The sequence below is a fragment of the Polypterus senegalus genome, chromosome 3 (assembly GCF_016835505.1).
Source record: "Polypterus senegalus isolate Bchr_013 chromosome 3, ASM1683550v1, whole genome shotgun sequence".
In the NCBI taxonomy this organism is placed as follows: domain Eukaryota; kingdom Metazoa; phylum Chordata; class Cladistia; order Polypteriformes; family Polypteridae; genus Polypterus; species Polypterus senegalus.
In genome coordinates, this window is record NC_053156.1 from 67667831 (window position 1) to 67687095 (window position 19265).

Below are 19265 nucleotides of genomic sequence, written 5' to 3' on the forward strand. Positions count from 1 at the left end.
CATGGGACTCTGTGCACCATCACTGTTATTATTTTATAAAACAAACACATACTGCCATGGACCCCCTACTCACCTCACCACTGATGAATTGGTGGACTTAATTTTTTTTTAAATTATTTTAGCTGCATTTGTTCAAAATTTTTGTTTGCTTTATAGGACCATTCTGGCCTTAGTATGACACATTCTCAAATAATTCCACAGAATAAATATCTTCATTTTAAATGTTTTAGTAAATTCAAAGCGAAACACTTCATACAAAAATAGAGAAATAGTTGATTCTACAGAAAGGAAAAGTTCTTGTTTAAGGCTTATTTATCTTATTTTATTTCTCTTTAAGTTTGGTTATGTATTCACATTACGTTTTCACACCAACAAAACAAAAAAGTAGCCAGAAAAGGTTTGGGGTAACCGCCCTGTATATTGTAGGTCATTCTGTTAAGGCAAAGTTTTTTGGAGTTCAAAATGGAACTGGTTTACAGGATGCAAAAATGGTGGTTTTATGGTCAGGCAGAGGAAATGAGGTCATCGGGGCAGGAACAGGAAATGATGTTGTGGGGCCCACAAACATAAGTGACCAGAATTTCCTATAACTTGTCTGCAAAGGAAAGAGGAAAAGGGTTAGTGCACTCCGCCACCCCCCTTGTCTGGCATGGAATTACCCTTCTTCAAGCTCTTTAGCTGCCTCCCATGTGCACGTGTGTGACAATGTGTAGAACATTCATATTAAAAAATGGCCAGAAAACTGTATGCCAATCTCCCATTTGCAAACTTATTTAGCAGCCTATGCTAGCAATGGGATTATTTCCTAAATGGCTTAATTAATGCTTAGTTTTACAGATATTGCTAAAAATGTACTGTTTCATGTTAATTTACAGGGGATAAAAGACTATACCATAAATCTAATCTAATCTAATCAACCAAGTGCATTCAGTAAACTAAAGGTGTTTACTTTGTTTAATGTCGAGTCCAAATATGCACTGCATTCAATAATAAAACATTAGTTTAATGCAAAAATATTTTTCAACTGTGTAAAGAACCAGTGAAATTGTGAATGTTATTATGCTTAATGGTTTATTTGAAGTTATGACTTTTTACACGATTTTTGTTAGTTTTTAGTTACCTATAGCTAAGAATTGAAAAATGAAATTATCTTTCAGTAAATTTGTTAATATAATAAAAAATCCACTGAATGCAACATATTTGCTATATTATTGTCTTCATTATGTATCTTCCATAATACTATAAAAATAAAATAGCATGTGTAATGTGTTTATGTATATACTGCATAGTACTACATATTTTAAAATGATGTGTTTTGTCCAAGTACTGCAATGTTTCAAAAGCTGTACAGAAAAAAAAACACATAAAGCCATGCACTATATAAAAGCAGGTAAATGAAATGTGGCTTTGCCTTCGGCATTAATCATTTAAGTAAATAATCATTGTCTCTAGTAAGCTCAACAATAAAACACTGCCAAGACTGTAACCTCTTAATTCTTCATGGTGATGCACTGCTGATTTTATTGGTTTTCCTTGCAGGTCGCAGACTGTGCTTGGGATGAGACAGTGAAAATATATACCCCATCAACTCTGGTAAACCATCTTTAAAATATAACCAGGAGGCAGCTGTCATTTGGATGAAAAAAAAAAATAAACTTAAGGAGATGTAAACACTCTGGAATAACCCCTACAGTAATTTCTGCATTTTCTTTGACATTTTACTTTTTTGTGACACATCTTCATATAAACTCACACCTAATGCTGTTACGCAATGATACTGTACAACATACAGTGTATATAATATTTTGTATAACAAGTTATGTAAATAATGTGAATTTTCTGCCAGTATATAATCATTTCAATTAAACCTATACCTGGCCTAGAAAAGAAAAAATTAAAATTGGAAAATCCATTAATAAATCTATATACCAGTTAAGTGTCAGGTTTTTCTGGTGTGTGCCACAGCGCAAAGGACTCAAAAAAAGATCCTGACAAATACAGAATTATGATATGAAGTTCACAATATAAACTCACAATTGCACAAAGGAAGTTTAAATTGTTCAATCAATTCAAAGTAACAAAAATTCTTTGAATTTATGAAGACCAGATCTTCATGAATATGGAGATATTATCACTGCCAAGACTTTGGTGTTCAACATTCATGAAGAAGCAGAACTACTATAATTACAGGATAATACAGGGAGATGGACAGTGCAACAAATGCGTTTTCTCAGAGTCAAGGCCTTACATTTCCTATCATGGTGCTTTCTGCAGAAGACGACAAAAAAGTATCTACCCTATGCCTGTTTATACTAGAAGTACTGTGCAATTGAATATGACAATAAATTATTTTGGTAATGTTGTTTCTGACTGCCATCTTCTTAAAGTTAGCATGATATTTGAAAATAGTTAGCAATACTTTGTAGTTTATAATAGTGTTGTTTGATCTTTATGCTGCTAGCTTGGGGCAATATTCTATGACCCTTAATGGGTCAGCTGTGGGTCAAGACCAGTGTAATCAGAACTCCTGCTAAAGGGTGGTATTGTGAATGAATAGATATAATACACAGTATATTGTATTTTTCATGGGTACGAGACTAGCACAGGATGTATATATTTGAGCTCTCGGACAGGTGAGTAAAGTTGTGGCTCACCTTCTGTTGTCTCCTCTGCATGTACAGTCAGGATGACCATCTGGACCATTCTTCATTATGCTCCTGTGTCTTGTGGCCACCTTTTTGCGATGCCTTTTCCTGCACATGAATCACCAGGGGTCTCATTTAAAAACCTGTTTAAATTACATACTGAAATTTGTCTTATGCTCAAAAGGCAAAAAAGATGAATGCACAAAAAAGTTGGATTTATAAAACCATACATATGGCATGTACCATGCCAGTTCTTTAGTAAATTTCATATCAACTTAAAACTATGTACCTGTAGCCCAATCTTTTTACTACTCCCCGTCTTCCCCCCATTAACTGTATAAGGCTTAAAAACCTCCTTTTTTGAATATAGTATATTGATCTAATCATTATATGACTCTGGCCATGTTTACTACAACAACAGAAGAAGAGAGGAGAAAAAGCAGAAAACGAAACTTCAGTGAATGTGAATTTGAGGTATTACTGACTAAAGAGAAGAACCACAAAAACATTATTGTCCATCTACTTTAATCCACTCAGAGGTCCTCTTCACTCAGTCAGTGCCTAGGTTCTATTTCAGTAGAACATGTAAAAATATTTATTAAAACATAAATACTGTATATCACAAATTTACTCTTTTGTTGGAAGCAAGGTTATTTTAGTTAACGAAAACTAAAGTCAAAACTGAAACTATCATTAAAAAAACATTTTCATAAACAACACGAAATTAAACAAAACTATTAAAGTAGCTAGAAAGACTAACTGAAATAAAATTATAATTTACCAAAAAAATGTTTAGTGTTCGTTTTTGAATGAATATTCTTGCCATTAGTCTTTAACCCTTGTAACTGTTAACTCTAAAACCGAAAGTCATCCACCACGAGTCGCCCACATATATTCATCCATTGAACTGTGATGGAGGGCGAGTGTTCACACAGCATTTGCAATGACAGAGCAATCTTAATACGGGCACGTAAAGCGTGTGGAATAGAAAGCGATTTTTGTGCCACCTTTTTTTGTGCTTGTTGTATATCAAGGTGTAATTCAAACACCTGAAATCGGAATGCGCTGGTCAACAAAACTTTCACTGTATGGACAGAAAAATTGCGACGTTTCAGTGTATTTCTCAGGTGCCTGCATTTTGTTGACAATAATTCACCTGCTACTTTGCACAGGAGAAATTCTTTTTGAAAATAAAATAGCACTGATCAAGAAACTGATTGGGTCATCACACAAGATCAGCATATTGTTACTGACCAATCACTTTTTGTTTTAAAAAGGTTGTTTAACAACAAAGCGACACAAACCTTTTAATCTTCCTGAGTTGGTAACGTCTCTACTAAACTACAGGTAGGTAGGTGAAGACAGTCTGCCAACTGGTGAAACAGTAAATATACTAATGTGTTTTTGTATTTATTACATACTAGCAAAATACCCACGCTTCGCAGCGAAGTTAAAGAAGTTATGAAAAAGAAAAGGAAACATTTTAAAAATAACGTAACATGATTGTCAATGTAATAGTTTTGTCACTGTTATGAGTGTTGCTGTCATCAAGGATTTGATTATTATTATTTCTTTCAATCAGGTTCGTATTTGGAGGATGTGTTGTGTTCAAGTTATATTCCGTGTTTGTCAACAGTTGTAAAGATAACAGGTTTTATTCATCGAAGTGTTCACTACCCAAATCGGTACTCGTGAGTCTAAGATGTTTAACAGGCATTCCCGGTATTAAGTTGTGGATTTGCCTGCAAATATTTAGCGGTTGCGTGTCTATGAACTTAATTTAACCTTTCCCAGTCCTGCAAAGTCAGTTCACGTGAGGCACTTGGAGTACATGCATCGAAGCTTCTCAGCTGTGCTTGTGCTATCTCGTGCGATCTTGCGATGTCCACGGCTTTATTTAATGTTAGCTCAGACCTGGCATACCAGAAATTGAATTTGTATCTCACGAATATCGTATTTGTCGTGGGCATGACAAACGCCAGCGGCAGCCTGTCTATGAACTTAATTTAAACATTAGGTTTATGCCGTTATTTGTTTCCGAAGTAGCTGCACTCATGAATATGCTTGTATGCGTCACTCGCTTCATATTCTTTTGCTGCCTTCTCAATTCTGTAATGCGTTTTTTGAACAGGTTTCATTCATCGAAGTGATCACTATCCAACTCGGTACTCGTGAATCTAAGATATTTAACAGGCATTCCCGGTATTAAGTTGTGGATTTGCCTGCGAATATTTAGCGGCAGCGTGTCTATGGATGTAATTTAAACTTAAGCTTTACACCTTGCTTTCCTATTGATATGTTTACAAAGGCTTGTTCAGCGTCAAAGGGTTTCCGCAGTAGCTGCACTTACGAATATGCTAACCACAGTCCTTCACCCATGAATATTTACCTTATATGAGCAGGCACTCACACGGCAAACGAGCTGCAGGCTATGGCCGTATACATGGACGAAAGTAGGTTCCAGTTATGACCGTTAGGTGTAGAATTTCGAAATGAAACCTGCCTAACTTTTGTAAGTAAGCTGTAAGGAATGAGCCTGCCAAACCACCTACACGGGAAGTTGGAGAATTAGTGATGAGTCAGTCAGTGAGTGAGTGAGTCAGTCAGTCAGTGAGGGCTTTGCCTTTTATTAGTATAGATTTATTAATGAATTATTTTTTTTCAGTTTATATTCACAGCTCAAAATGCTTGATATTGTGAAAAAATCCAGTAGCAGAATTATGTTTTAAAATATTTGTCCCCCTTTTCTCAGTTTTTCTCTTTGTCTTTCTCAAAATAGATACAGTAGTTGAAATATCTCATTCTTTTTGCTCTTAACATCAGCCATATCATTCATATTGCATACTGGGGATTTTTCTGCCTTGCATCCTGCCATCCTGCTCTGGATAAACAGGTTTAGATAATGCATATATTGTTCTTAATCTCAGATGCTGTCTCTGTCATTTTGTGCCCGTCTACAGTCCTATTACCTGCTCTTGCTCTGCTCATTAAGGGTTTACTGTTCTTATGTGTGGGCTATTCAAGTCTCACTACCCCCAATCTTCACACTACATGCTTGTTTTTCTTTGTTTCTCTCAATACAGTTAGGTGGGATCTGCACACTAATTCACGCCTAAGAGTCATGTTCTTCCTAAGCGCTCATGATTTTCATGATCACACCTGTCAGAACACAGTAGAATTTGTTTCCTGATGTTTTTATATCTTTTCAGGCGTGCAGGTGACAAAATTCTGTCCATAAATTGTATGTTTCTGAGATGGAATTAGAGATTAATATGGCTGATAGAAGATAACAACAGTATGGGAAATTTTTGATTACCATATTGAAGGCTTTAATTTTAAGCAAATTGTTTTGGAGCAGGAAATGTGTGTGCTGTAGACATTTAGAGTAAAAACCCTCAAACCTTAAAATTCACATACATTTCATTATAAATTGGCCGATACTGGGCAATAAAAGGAAAAGATAAAAAGTGCCAACAGTTAGCGCACATTTATTTAGCACAAGTTGTATAGAAAATTATATTTTAAAGATTATAAAATACTATAAAATTTTTCATATTCATTATCTGGTTTTGATTATGCTTGTTTTTATCAAACAAAAACAAAACCAGATAGTAAACCATGTAGTGTAGTAAGCTTCCACTAACATTACAATCACATTATATTTAAAACAGGTTAAGTGTATTGTTCTGTCTGATTGTGACACTAAACTAAATTCCATAGTAGCGCCATGCCGTAATTATTATTAAAACTAAAACTGAAACTATATATATATATATATATATATATATATATATATAAATAAAAACAGAAATGTCTTTGTGAAATAAAAACTAAATAAAAATTATAAATACACGATAAAGGAAAACTAAAATTAAACTGAATTTCCAAGTAAGGTCAGAAAAAATCTAGAAATAAACACTAGTATAAAAACTATAATTACCTTGGTCAGAAGCACTCTCTCCTTTAAACATTCTTCATCTCCATTTAAAAAGTGAGAACTGGTCTTAAAATCAAAGTGTTTCATATGCTTACAGAATTTTTTTTTCTTTGGCCAATCCTGAAAGTAGCAAATCATCCGTGACACATTGCTTTTCTCCAGACTGTGCTGCAGCCAGGAGTGAGTGGAATTGAAGATCCTTCTGTGTGGAAGGATGCAAGAGTAAAGGACACCCTTTAACAACTAGAATCCCTGAAGCTTACGATTTTTTTCATTGTCCCTGACCTTACATTTTCCTGACATAAGAAGTTCGTAGCTTCTTATCACTGTGCTAACAGCCCACTTTTGTTTTGCTAATGTGTGGTTTAGCAGAACACAGCCTGTAACACTTCTTTTTCTACAGTAATCTGTGTAAACACATTGTTAAAACAGAAACTTTTTCATATTTTAGTAATAAATGTTACAAAATGTAGGCATAAACTATAGAATGTGTGAAGCCTGAAGTCCAAAGATCAAATAAACACTTTCACATTAGGTTCAAGAACGATACAACAGCTTCCGTGGCATAGCAGTAAGATTTGTTGATTTGTAATCAAGGGGCCACCAGTTCAATCCCCACTGCCTCTTATATTTACTGTTTTCAGTAGTGAGCTGCTCTTATTGTTAACATTATACAGTACACACATACACTTGGTTTGCGTATGTAACTGACTGTGTACATTTATAGTACTGTACTTGTAAAACTTTCCTTTTTTTTACTTTTATACTCTCACGATCACGATATATACTACCGCTGTAGGGATCTGACGCTGTTAGTTTTTATTTGAAACTGGGAATAACTACATGTGAGTAGTGTTTTGAGGCAATGGAAATGGACATTCTCTGATCTGGAGGGATAAAAGCTGACACACAAATGCTGGTGAATCTGCCTTCTTCATATCTCACCGTCTTTATTTTTTTTTTATTCAGTTTTATTAAGTGTTCCTGCTCACGCAGAATTAGTATGCACCTTATGGTGTATGATGTCAAAAAAAAAAAGGTATATGTGACATTTTGAAGAAATCATACTTGAAAAGGCGATGGAAAAAGAAAAGGAGGGTGCAACATTGACAAGCTTCTGTTCCAAGACAGCCACTTCCCCAGGAAAGTAAACTGAGTCAGTGTCAAGTGCCCTTTCGATGTAATAGAAACCACAGCATAGAGAAAAGTGTGCGCGTTGCAACAGGTACACACATCATAATGTAGGAAAGACGGTTCTTGCAGCACGGATAAAAAAAAAGAGAGACATATCTGGGACACTGGGTATAAATTTATGGTACTTGTAAAAGTTAGCTTTTTTGAGTTTTATTCTGTCAATGACAATCACGCTCTAACTCCCCCCCCCGCCTGCCTGCCATCTTCTGATCTGACTCTAAGTAACAGCACCAGCGTAAATTCACACCCGATCTGACGCTGTTCGTTTTTCAAATAATATTGCATTAGTGCAATGACGTTTTGTGATTGGTACTATTCAGGTCATAAAATGATTTCTTCAAAATGTCATATACCTACGTCTTTTTTTTTTTGACATCATACACCATATGGTGCATACTAATTCTACGTGAGCAGGAACACTCAATAAAACTGAATAAAAAAAAAATAAAGTGATGGTGAGATATGAAGAAGGCAGATTCACCAGCATTTGTGTGTCAGCTTTTATCCCTCCAGATCAGAGAATGTCCAGTTCCATTGCCTCAAAACACTACTCACATGTACAGTTATTGCCAGTTTAAAATAAAAACTAACAGCATCATATCCCTAGGGCGGTAGTATGTATTGAGATCGTGAGAGAATAAAAGTGAAAAAAAAAGGTAACTTTTACAAGTACAGTACTATAAATGTACACGGTCTGTTACAGACGCAAACCAAATGTATGTGTGTACTGTATAATATTAACAATAAGAGCAGCGCACTACTGAAAATGGCAAATATAGGAGGCAGTAGGGATCGAACCGGTAGCCCCTTGATTACAAGTCAGCAAATCTTACTGCTACACCATGGAAGCTGTTGTATCGTTCTTGAACTTTTGTGAAAGTGTTTATTTGATCTTTGGATTTCAGGCTTCACACATTCTATAGTTTATGCCTACATTTTGTAACATTTATTACTAAAATATGAAAAAGTTTCTGTTTTAACAATGTGTTTACACAGATAACTGTAGAAAAGGAACACACATGAAATGCATTTGTTCCAAATCACGATCTATTATTTCCACTCTAAAACTCCAGCAGTTCATTCATTCCCAGATAATCAAACAAGGCATGAGCTGGGAAAACTTAGTGAACGTTCTGTGACGGTGTGGGATGGAATAGCCGGCTGCTTGCTGCTTGTCTTAATTGGCACATTTACAGGACAAAAGATGCTGGCAGAGAGGTGCGGATTTAAGGTGGGCCAGATTTACCAGTTTTCTCGTAGGCTCTGGTAATTCTAGTGTTAAGTATGTATGGAAGTGTTTACCTGGCAATGTGTTTGTAAGAAATTATATAGGTAATGAAATATCATGATTTGAAATAATACATTTCATGCATGTTCTGTGTGTACAACGATCTGTGTAAATATAGAATGACAGAGAAAATGAAAGGCAAGAGATGCTGAATGCATGGCTAAAACAGGAAATGTTTTCATATGTTATAGTAATCTATACTAATAAAAGGCAAAGCCCTCACTCACTCACTGACTCACTCACTGACTCATCACTAATTCTCCAACTTCCCGTGTGGGTGGAAGGCTGAAATTTGGCAGGTTCATTCCTTACAGCTTCCTTACAAAAGTTGGGCAGGTTTTATATCGAAATTCTACGCGTAATGGTCATAACTGGAAGCTGTTTTTCTCCATTTACTGTAATGGAGATGAGCTTCAACGCCGGGGGGCGGAGTTTTGTGTGACATCATCACGCCTCCCACGTAATCACACAGTACATAGAAAACCAGGAAGACCTCAAAAAAGCACTCAAGAAAACATGCATTATATAATTGAGAAGGCAGCGAAACAATAAGAAGCGGCGAAAGTGACATATACAACCATATTCATGAGTTCTGCTACTTCGGAAACAAAGCACGATGTAAACCTACACTTTAAATTAAGTTCATAGACAGGCTGCGCTGGCGCTTGTAATTTAGTGCCTGCCCATATAAGGCCGTCCGTCAGCGCAATCCAATAGCAAACTGCCACGGGTAAATATTCACGGGTGAAGGACTGTGCTTATGGAGAGGAAGATGAGATGGTCAGGGTGGTGTTTGACACAAACTCAGCGAAACTGCGAGAGAAAGTTTTAAGTGCCAGGACTAAGGTAACATTAAATAAAGCTATGGACATAGCACGAGATGGCACCAGCACAGCTGGGAACCTTCGATGCAAGTACACCGAGTGGCTCACGTGAACTGACGAGTGCACAGATAAAAGCAACAGTTCCAAAGAGCTGAACAAAACCGAATTACACAATTGAAAAGGCAGCAAAAATATGAAGCGCCTGATAAGCATATTCATAAATGCAGCTACTGTGGAAACAAAGCACACGGTGGAAAAGTCAATGTCCCGCTAAAGGAAGACAGTGTAAAAAACCTGTGCATGCAGTGTGTCAGGTCTCAGATAAAGAAGAAGACGAGCTGTTTATTGATGCAGTAAGAAACGAATCGATGAATGAAACCTGTCATCTTTACAACGATTGACAAACACGGAATGTAACTTGAACACAACACATCCTACAAATACGAACCTGATTGAAAGAAATAATGATAATCAAATCCTTGATGACAGCAACACTCAGTAACACTCACAAAACAAATACTGTATATTGACAGTCATGTTACGTTATTTTTAAAATGTTCCCTTTTCTTTTTCTACCTTTTTAACACACTACTTCTCGCTGCGATGCGGTATATATATATATGTATATATATATTATATATATATATATATATATATATATATATATATATATATATATATATATATATATATATATATATATATATATATATATATATATCCCGCTCTACATACTCGAATAATGGATACTTTATTCGCCATCAATGATTGTTTTGGTAAAGCCATACTCAGTGTATTCATTAGATGAGCGGTAAAAAAGTAAGAGCGAGGAGAGGATGACTCATTGAAGCATGCAGGCTGTAGTGCGCGTCAACTCTATCTGAATTGCGCGATCACATTTGAAAAAATATATCTTTTCAAGTTCTATTTAGTACATATGTGTCAAACTCAAGGGTCGGGCCACATCCGCCCGGCGTAATTATATCCGCCCGCGAGATCATTTTATATACTGTATTATTGTTATTAAAGCCCGGTATATGAAGCGCTGGTAACACAATAAACTACAGATCCCATAATGCAGCGCTTCAGCTGCCTTGCCAACATTTACCGCTTACTAGAGTTATTGCGCACTGAGTTTGCACGGCGCTTTGGTGACTTTGAAGAACAAAAAAAGTCCGTCTACATGCGGCTCGAACCTTGTGCATGTTTGGTAGCACATATCTGTGTGAGAAGCTCTTCTCAGTGATAAAGACTAACAAAACAGCACACAGGAGTCGCCTCACTGATGAGCACCTGCAATCCATCCTGAGAATCTCCACAACACAGAACCTCACACCAAACAGAAACGAACTTGTGGCCAAAAAGATGCCAGGCGTCCAGCTCTAAAATGACATATGAGCAAAGACAACTGAATGATTTGATTTTTATTGCACGTAAGAGCGGAGTCAACCATTTTAACAAACAGCGTATTGTACTGATACGAAATAGCTGTGTGTGTATATATGTAGATATGTATGTATATGTATATATATGTTTATATATGTGTGTGTGTATGTATGTATATATATATATATGTATTTGTGTGTATATATGTGTGTGTATGTATGTATATGTGTGTATATATATATATATATATATATATATATATATATATGACAACAACACTCATCACTCACAACAGTGACAAAACAATTACATTGACAATCAGGTTACGTTATTTTCAAAATGTTTCCTTTTCTTTTCATTGCTTCTTTAACACACTACTTCTCCGCTGCGAAGCGCGGGTATTTTGCTAGTAAAGACATAATTTTGATGTGGAGTGTAGGATGTGTGAAGCCCAAATATCCAAGAAACACTTTCACAAAAGGTGTAACAAAACAAGTACACTTTTATTCAATAATAAAACTGAAGAAAAAGAAATTGCTCAATTGACATCCATCCATCCATCCATTTTCTAACCCGCTGAATCCGAACACAGGGTCACGGGGGTCTGCTGGAGCCAATCCCAGCCAACACAGGGCACAAGGCAGGAACCAATCCTGGGCAGGGTGCCAACCCACCGCAGGACACACACAAACACACCCACACACCAAGCACACACTAGGGCCAATTCAGAATCGCCAATCCACCTAACCTGCATGTCTTTGGATTGTGGGAGGAAACCGGATCAATTGACATGTTGAAGCCCAACTATCGGTCAGTACAAAATAAAAGGTGTTTGCATATGTGCGTGTTTTTGTGTTTCATTTTCAACCAGTTGTCACAGTGATAACGCTGCTCTGTCACATATCTGTGCAGATGGCGCAGTGGATAAGCTACCATTTAGCAATGGTGAGGTAGTAGGTTCAAATCCTGCTTCTTCTGTATTTAGCACTTTGAGTAGTGAGCATATAACAAAAATATACATTTGATGTGAGTCTGTAACATCCTGTGTAAATTTATGGTACTTGTAAAAGATGTTACTTTCTCTCGCACACAGACATTAATATCAACATTTTATTTGATCAATTTTTTTATTCAGTTTTATTCTTGGATTCGTGAATTTAAAAATTGTTCAAATGACATGTTGATGTGAATGTCCGTGTGCAAGGCTCAACAAGACACCAAGAAAAAATGATTGTGCTTCATTTGTGTCTGTGGGCTTTTATCTCTTCAGTGCTAACTTTTACAAGCACCACAAATTTTGATGTTACAGACTCAAATCAAACTTTTGTTCTTATTATATAATAGTAACAATAATAGCAGCTCACTACTCAAAATGTTAAATATGAGGACGACCTGTGATTGAACCCACAACCACTTGATTGTGAGACAGAAGTCCTTACCTCTGCACCAGCCAAGGGGAAGTGTCTACTTTCTATCGATTGATAGTGACAGGCTTCCGTTTTTACACATTGCCAGTGACATGTAAATTGAACAATTCCTTTTTCTTCAGTTCTGTTCTTGAATAAAAGCACACTTGTTTTGTTATACTTTTTATGAAAGTGTTTATTTAAAATTTGGACATCAACATTTTGTCAGATATTTCAATAATTTTACAAAGAGTTTCCTTTAGTTATGTGTTCAACATTTCTTGCCTCACATTTCCTATCATCCTACATTTACAGAGATTGTTGTAGATACAGAACACACATGAAATATATGTATTCCAAATAACGATATATAATTTACCCTATACAGTTCCAGACACCTTATTCCCACATAAACAGACTTTGAGAATTGACTTCAGTTGCCTCTGTGGAGAATGGGATAGCAGGCTGCCTGCTGCCAGTGCTGATTGACACATTTCCAAAACAAAGACGCTGATAACAAGCCGCAAAGGAATTTAAGGAGTCCAGCATTATGCATATTTTTGTAGGCTTCAGGGATTCTAGTGTTAAAAAAGCAGCATATTTTTTAAAAATCAGTCCCACACATACTTCTAGATGCAGACACATTTAAAAATAATAACAGAAATACTGTCAACGTTACAGATAGTGGTGAATAATAATTTCAACCATAGTAATTGTATCAATAATATTAATTAGTGCTCAAAGGTAATGTAACTAAAGTTTTTGTTCACATCAACCCACTCCTTAGCAGGAATACTTGCTATTGACTATCCCTATTTCTTCAGTAAATGGCTGTATAGCTTGTGACCATCACATTTGTCAGTGCCTAGACAGAACATACGTACATTTATACACACAAAAAAATGTATTCTAAATGGCAAGATACCATCTGGGAGTACTTTTAACATTAAAAAGAGTTTGTAAATGATGACATAGTAGACTGATTTGTGGACCTCAGTTAAAGGGAAGAACCATTTTAATAAAGATCTTCTTTATACACATGACATGCTGACAAAACATGCCTGCCAAAAAGAATAAAATTCCAATTCACAATGGTCAACAAACTTTTACTTTCTCTCTAAAGAAACCTGGTCTTAAGTCGCCTCAGTTGATCAACACAAGAGAGAGCCATACGTTTTTATTGCATGAAGAATCTCTAGCAGGTTATATGAATTACCTGCCTTTATAACCTCCTGTGTAGTACTAGACTTAAAATGTCTTGTGCTGCCAAAGGAAGCAGCCTGCTTCTGGAACAGATGGACATGGCTAAAACACAAATTACACACTTTTTACAAAACGTTTAGAAAATACTCTTTATAGACAGCTGAAGCAGTAGGAGGCTCATTGAATCTTATGGGCATTATTAAATGTGTGTACAGTCCCTCTGCTGTACAGTACAAACACAACAGCCATTTGTTTAGACTAAAACAAAAACTAAAAAGCGATTCCCTCAAACTAAAAATTACTTGAGTTAAGTCACCAATAAAAAAAAAAACCTCAAAATGAAATGGGAATAAGTTCTTAAAACTAAACTATAGAAATAAAATTAAAATAACCTTAATATACACACAATAAATATGGTTGGAACCAAAAGTGTAATTAAAGATAAGTTTATGCTTCTTTCCTCTCTTAGCACAGCAGCAAACGCTCCGTAAATATGCTGGATTCTTACTGAACAGTGAATTGGGAAGATTGTGTGCAAAGAGATGAGAACACCTGCCCCTTAAGTTTATGAGATTTGGACAAGGATTGTCAGTTAAGGTAACAAGTTTGTGATGCCAAAGTATGGTCTCAGACTCTTAGTATATCATCAGCCTGGCTTCATGGGTTAGCAGGAACATGCTAATTACACACTCATACGTACAACAAATGCTTTTACTGTCCTTATAACAGTTCCAACTTACAAATGTTAACATATCTTGCTCTAAAACAAAAGCTTTCTATTACACCTTTCCATAAACCTAAACAGTTTTACATAACATACAGAGGATGAGATATCTTGTGTATTGCATTGAATGGGAAAACAAACATGATAATGATATGTACCATTAACTTGTAAGGATTTCCTAATCATTAATGATGTGAATATTCTAGTAAGACTCCAGATTTTTCAAAAAATACCCATAAAACAATCAGAATTTATTAGTAGATACAAATATGTTTTATCTAAAAAAAACTTTACATAGGCAGGGAAGAATTATTAAACTAAGATAGTCTTTGCAGCTACCCAGGCTGGAGTATAAATTTTCTACTAGGAAAACTCACCTTTACCTTTTGCCATAAATAAATAAGAAGCTAGCTGTATTTTTGGTAAACTACATTAATTCTTACTCTAAATTCATTAAGATTACCTGTAGCACCCAAGGGTATATTGTTTTTGTTTGCTACAGTTCACTCAGGATTTTATAGAAAAAGTGGTCCTGGATTTTTAATGCAAAATTCACTCAAAACATGGCTGGACTAAAGGCACTGTGTCAATGGAACAAGAATAATAATTCACAGAGAGGTACAACAAGCACCAAACAAACACCTAAGATTAAGAAAAAAAAACAGTCAACATCCTCCAGCAAAATCGCCTCAGTGTAGTTTCACTGCTATATTTTGTACTGTGAGATATCAAAATTTATTGGTGGTTAGAAAAATAATTTTTCATTGCACTCTGAACATTTCTTTATGGTTATGGAAGCTGATTTATACCAAGTTATTTTCAACATATTGTCAAAACTGTGGCACACCTTATATCATCAAAGCAATTGTTTTTTTTTTCTCCATTGGATGACATGTTCTACTTTTTTGTAAACATTTGAATAAATCCAATAACCAAAAGGTAGCTCATATGTTCCTATTTCTTACAGATGATAGAGGTTTGGTTAAGATTTGTAACATTTTTGAGATTTTACAGGAGGCAACAGGTTCGATATTAAAACGGAATAAGTCCAATATGATGTATTTTGGTAAATGGAAGGAGACGAGAGATCCCCCTTGTTGACTCTCAGTTAACAAGACTTGTATAAAAAGACGATAATTTTTACAGGACAAGAAGTGGCAAAAGAAGCTGGGAAGACAAAATAAAAATGACAGAACGTAGACTGAATTTATAGAAAAAAAGATTTTTTTATGGGTAAGACATTAGTGGTGAAAACGGAGATACTCTCCTCATGTATGTATTTGTGGACAGTTATCCTTTGCCTCATTATTTGGGATTTAAGATTAAATCAATGGTGTTTCATTTTGTATAGGGATGCAGGAATGAGTGGATAAGAAGGTTTGATATGGAATGTAATGTGAAAAATGGAGGTAGGGACGTCACAGACATTCAAATAAAGATGGACTGTGTTTTTTATTAATCTTTATGCAAGGCTTTGCAATCATCCTTTGTACACAACTTTCAATGTTTTTTAGCTCTGTGGTTCACATCAGTAATGAGGACTCTGACAGTGTGGTCAAATTTGACATCAAAGGCAGAAGAGAGACCAGGAGGCTAGGAATATGCAGCAAAATTGAAAATGATGTACAGGGATTTTGCAGATGTTATTTTGTGCTGCAAACAGAAAAATTTGTATAAAGCTGTTGGGCGTACAATGGAGGAGGGGAAAGTGTCTGACAATAAAGTTTGAAGTGGGGATATGGACAGTGGCACAGCCAAAACGGCTGGGAAATATTTTAAAGTCTTTGAATTGGATGATGGTCTGGGGAAGATTATGTGTGAGGGACAGGATGTATAGCAAAGGTTTGACACAGACAAGGACATGTCCAAGACCAGACTGTGCCTGGGGGAGACAATCAGACATGTGTTTTAGGAATGCAGCTGGACACAAGAAATGTGGACAAATGTAAAAGGATTACTAAAAATGGTAACGGATTCAGCTATGGGTTGATTTTGAAAGTGAAGGGTCTAGCTGGAAATGGCAGAAGTTCAAGGGAGACCTTTTTGATATGGCTTATTAGCGTAGCAAAGAAGTACATATGGGATGCCAGGTGTATCATAATAAAAAGATTTGTGACCATAGATGTGCAGTGGGTAAAAAAGATTTTGGAAAAGAAGCTTGAAAAAAAATCTGGATATTGAGAAGTGTCTCCTGCTAAGGAGAGATGGAAAGGTGTTGATACTGGGGAATGAAGAATAAGGCTTTAAAGGGAATTGATTTTAAATTAAAACATGTGTGAGTATTATGGATATTTGTGCCAATATTTTAGAGGAATGAGGGTTTCGGTTAAGAGATGGAAATGGAAAATTACTGTTATGATAAAATTGTATTGTTGCAAATTTATTTTGTAATTTGTAAATAAAAACTTATTTTTACAAAAATAAAAAATTGTATTTTTAGTTAAGAATTGTTAAATATTGCTGTTAAATAAACAGAATTTTCTAGGTATATTGTAAGGTACAAATGACATCACAGATCTATTTAGCTAGTTATTTTAATTTGACATGATTGTAAGATGTAATTTAAAAAACAGAATGAAATGACTGAATTTAATTTTAATGATGATGAAACTATAATTGTTGACTGCATTAATGTTATTTAACAAACTGTAGACTGGTCAATGCTCCTCACAGTTTTTTCAACAGTTAAATGATTGTCAGATCAGCTTTTAACCATTTGAATTACACTCAGAATTTTTACAGTGTACATAGAGACATCTGTAAGTAGATGTATCCTGATAAGTTACCTGGGGCAACAGACACTGCCAAATAAGTAAAAACAACAACAGAATCCTTTGTTAGGGTGTCAGCCAAATAAAGCACTGCATATAATAAGCAGTGATTACAAAGAGTGATATATATGTTGCACGTTATTGTTTCAAGATGGTCTTCCTCAACTTTTGACGTATTGTAAAATGATTTAGATATATATCCTAGCCTGAAGAGTGTTAAACCTGGCCCGCATTGTGCTGGCAAGAATATGCAGACGTCTCCCAAGAACTGTACATATGCAGTTTATATTCACAAAATAAACTGCCTTTTTAAAGTGGCATCAAAGTTAAATACTGCCAAAAACAGTGCCAGTTTTCTTAGCTGCTAAATTGCACTTTTAAAATGGCTTAGGAATCTCACAAGCACATGATAGCTCTGACTGATACTGAACCCAGTTCATGATAGTGAAGGTACCTCACCCTAACCACTAAACTGGCAGGAGTGAAGTGCTACAGTATGATGCCGATTGAACACCACTCACTCCAACTGGCGTGCCACAGGCAAGGGACTTTCTTGTGCGTTTATGCCTTAGTGAGACAAGGAGAATCACACAAGCTGGGATCCTGGCGTCATAAGCTTTCATAGATTTTTATTATCACATACACTGCAAGAGTCAAATGAGGGTATTGTGCCACAGTTGCACTTCGTGTGGGGATCAGTGGGGCACTTTGTGTACGTTTCCAGTGCACTGTTTTCCCGTTGATCGTCTGATGTAAATCACTTTGTCCATTATTTTCTCTCTCTGTGTCGTTTTTTGTCTGGCAGCCCTTAGTGAGTTCCAGGTCCTGGGACCTCGCTCTCAATGACTTCAAACAGATGAGACAAAAGAACTCGGTACTATGGTTACCTGTGATACGTGCCAGCTCACTGTTAAAAGCTCACAACAGATACCAATTATCGACACGAACAGGATGGCCACACCGCTGGAGAACAAACGCTTCCTAGAACATGAGAGTGGGAAAGTCCTGCAGTGCACCTCAGTGGGAGGAGTACGGCAATTGGTATTGCGGGCTACACTTAAACTCTGTGGAATTATTTCAAGCCTTATTTCTTTTTTATTCATAGACACGCAGTCCCTTTCGTCACATATACAACTACAGTGCAAGTTAAAACGCATATATGAACATGGTTTTGAAAGGGTGACACATTTAAAGCAACAGTACCTGGCTTCCTGTATACGGTTGTGGAGTCAAACGCAATCTGTTTTCATATTGTCACACACACTCGCAATTAAGTAAGTAGCCGTTTAAAGTGCACATAGTCTGGACTTACTGTTCAGTTTTTAAGTCTCATTCGTATTGCTGGCTGTGCGTGCCACGTTGAACTCGAGCGCAGCAACTAATAGTGTCCCGCACTGTCAGAAGGCGGGAGAGTGTGCCTAAATAGCGCAGGTGTGCAGTGGCGCCACAGCCCGGAAGCGTCGGGTAAGCCGGGAGTCTGTTATGAACAGTTGTAAAGATTTCAATTTCTCTTCTTTAGTAAAATGTTTCATTACCATTTTTTTTATTTATATAACGTCTTCAAGAGAAGACACTGCACTTCACAACACTACGTAAGGTGAGTCAAGGAATTTCATATCCGAAATACAAGTGGTACCTTGGTATACGTCCTTAATCCGTTCCAGATCCTTGGACTTATACCGAACAGGACTTATACCAAACGAATTTTTCCCATAAGAAATAATGGGAAAATAATTAATTCGTTCCCATGAAAAAAAAATCCTATTGTTATTGGCATATTATACATTGGTGGGGTTGTATAAAATAATTTAAACACTGCTTAATACTAAAATACATAAATACAAAAGCAATTAGATGAAATAAATGAAAATGACTTGTCCGATAACA

At 36.0% G+C, this 19265-nt stretch overlaps 1 protein-coding gene and 1 long non-coding RNA gene across 2 annotated transcripts in view; one reads left to right on the top strand and one right to left on the bottom strand.

The window, feature by feature from the left end:
• Nucleotides 1-2362, top strand: part of pex7 (peroxisomal biogenesis factor 7) — a 206850-nt gene extending 204488 nt beyond the window's left edge. The window contains exon 10 of the mRNA XM_039747436.1: nucleotides 1540-2362. Coding sequence (XP_039603370.1) covers nucleotides 1540-1608 — 69 coding nt within the window. The 3' untranslated portion in view covers nucleotides 1609-2362. The remainder of the gene's footprint in view (nucleotides 1-1539) is intronic.
• LOC120525288 lies at nucleotides 176-18767 on the bottom strand. Its single transcript, XR_005632922.1, has 3 exons — nucleotides 18691-18767; nucleotides 2655-2788; nucleotides 176-595 (listed from the first exon to the last, which is right to left on the bottom strand). It is a non-coding gene; the product is annotated as an uncharacterized LOC120525288 (long non-coding RNA).
• Nucleotides 18768-19265: the final 498 nt, after the last annotated feature.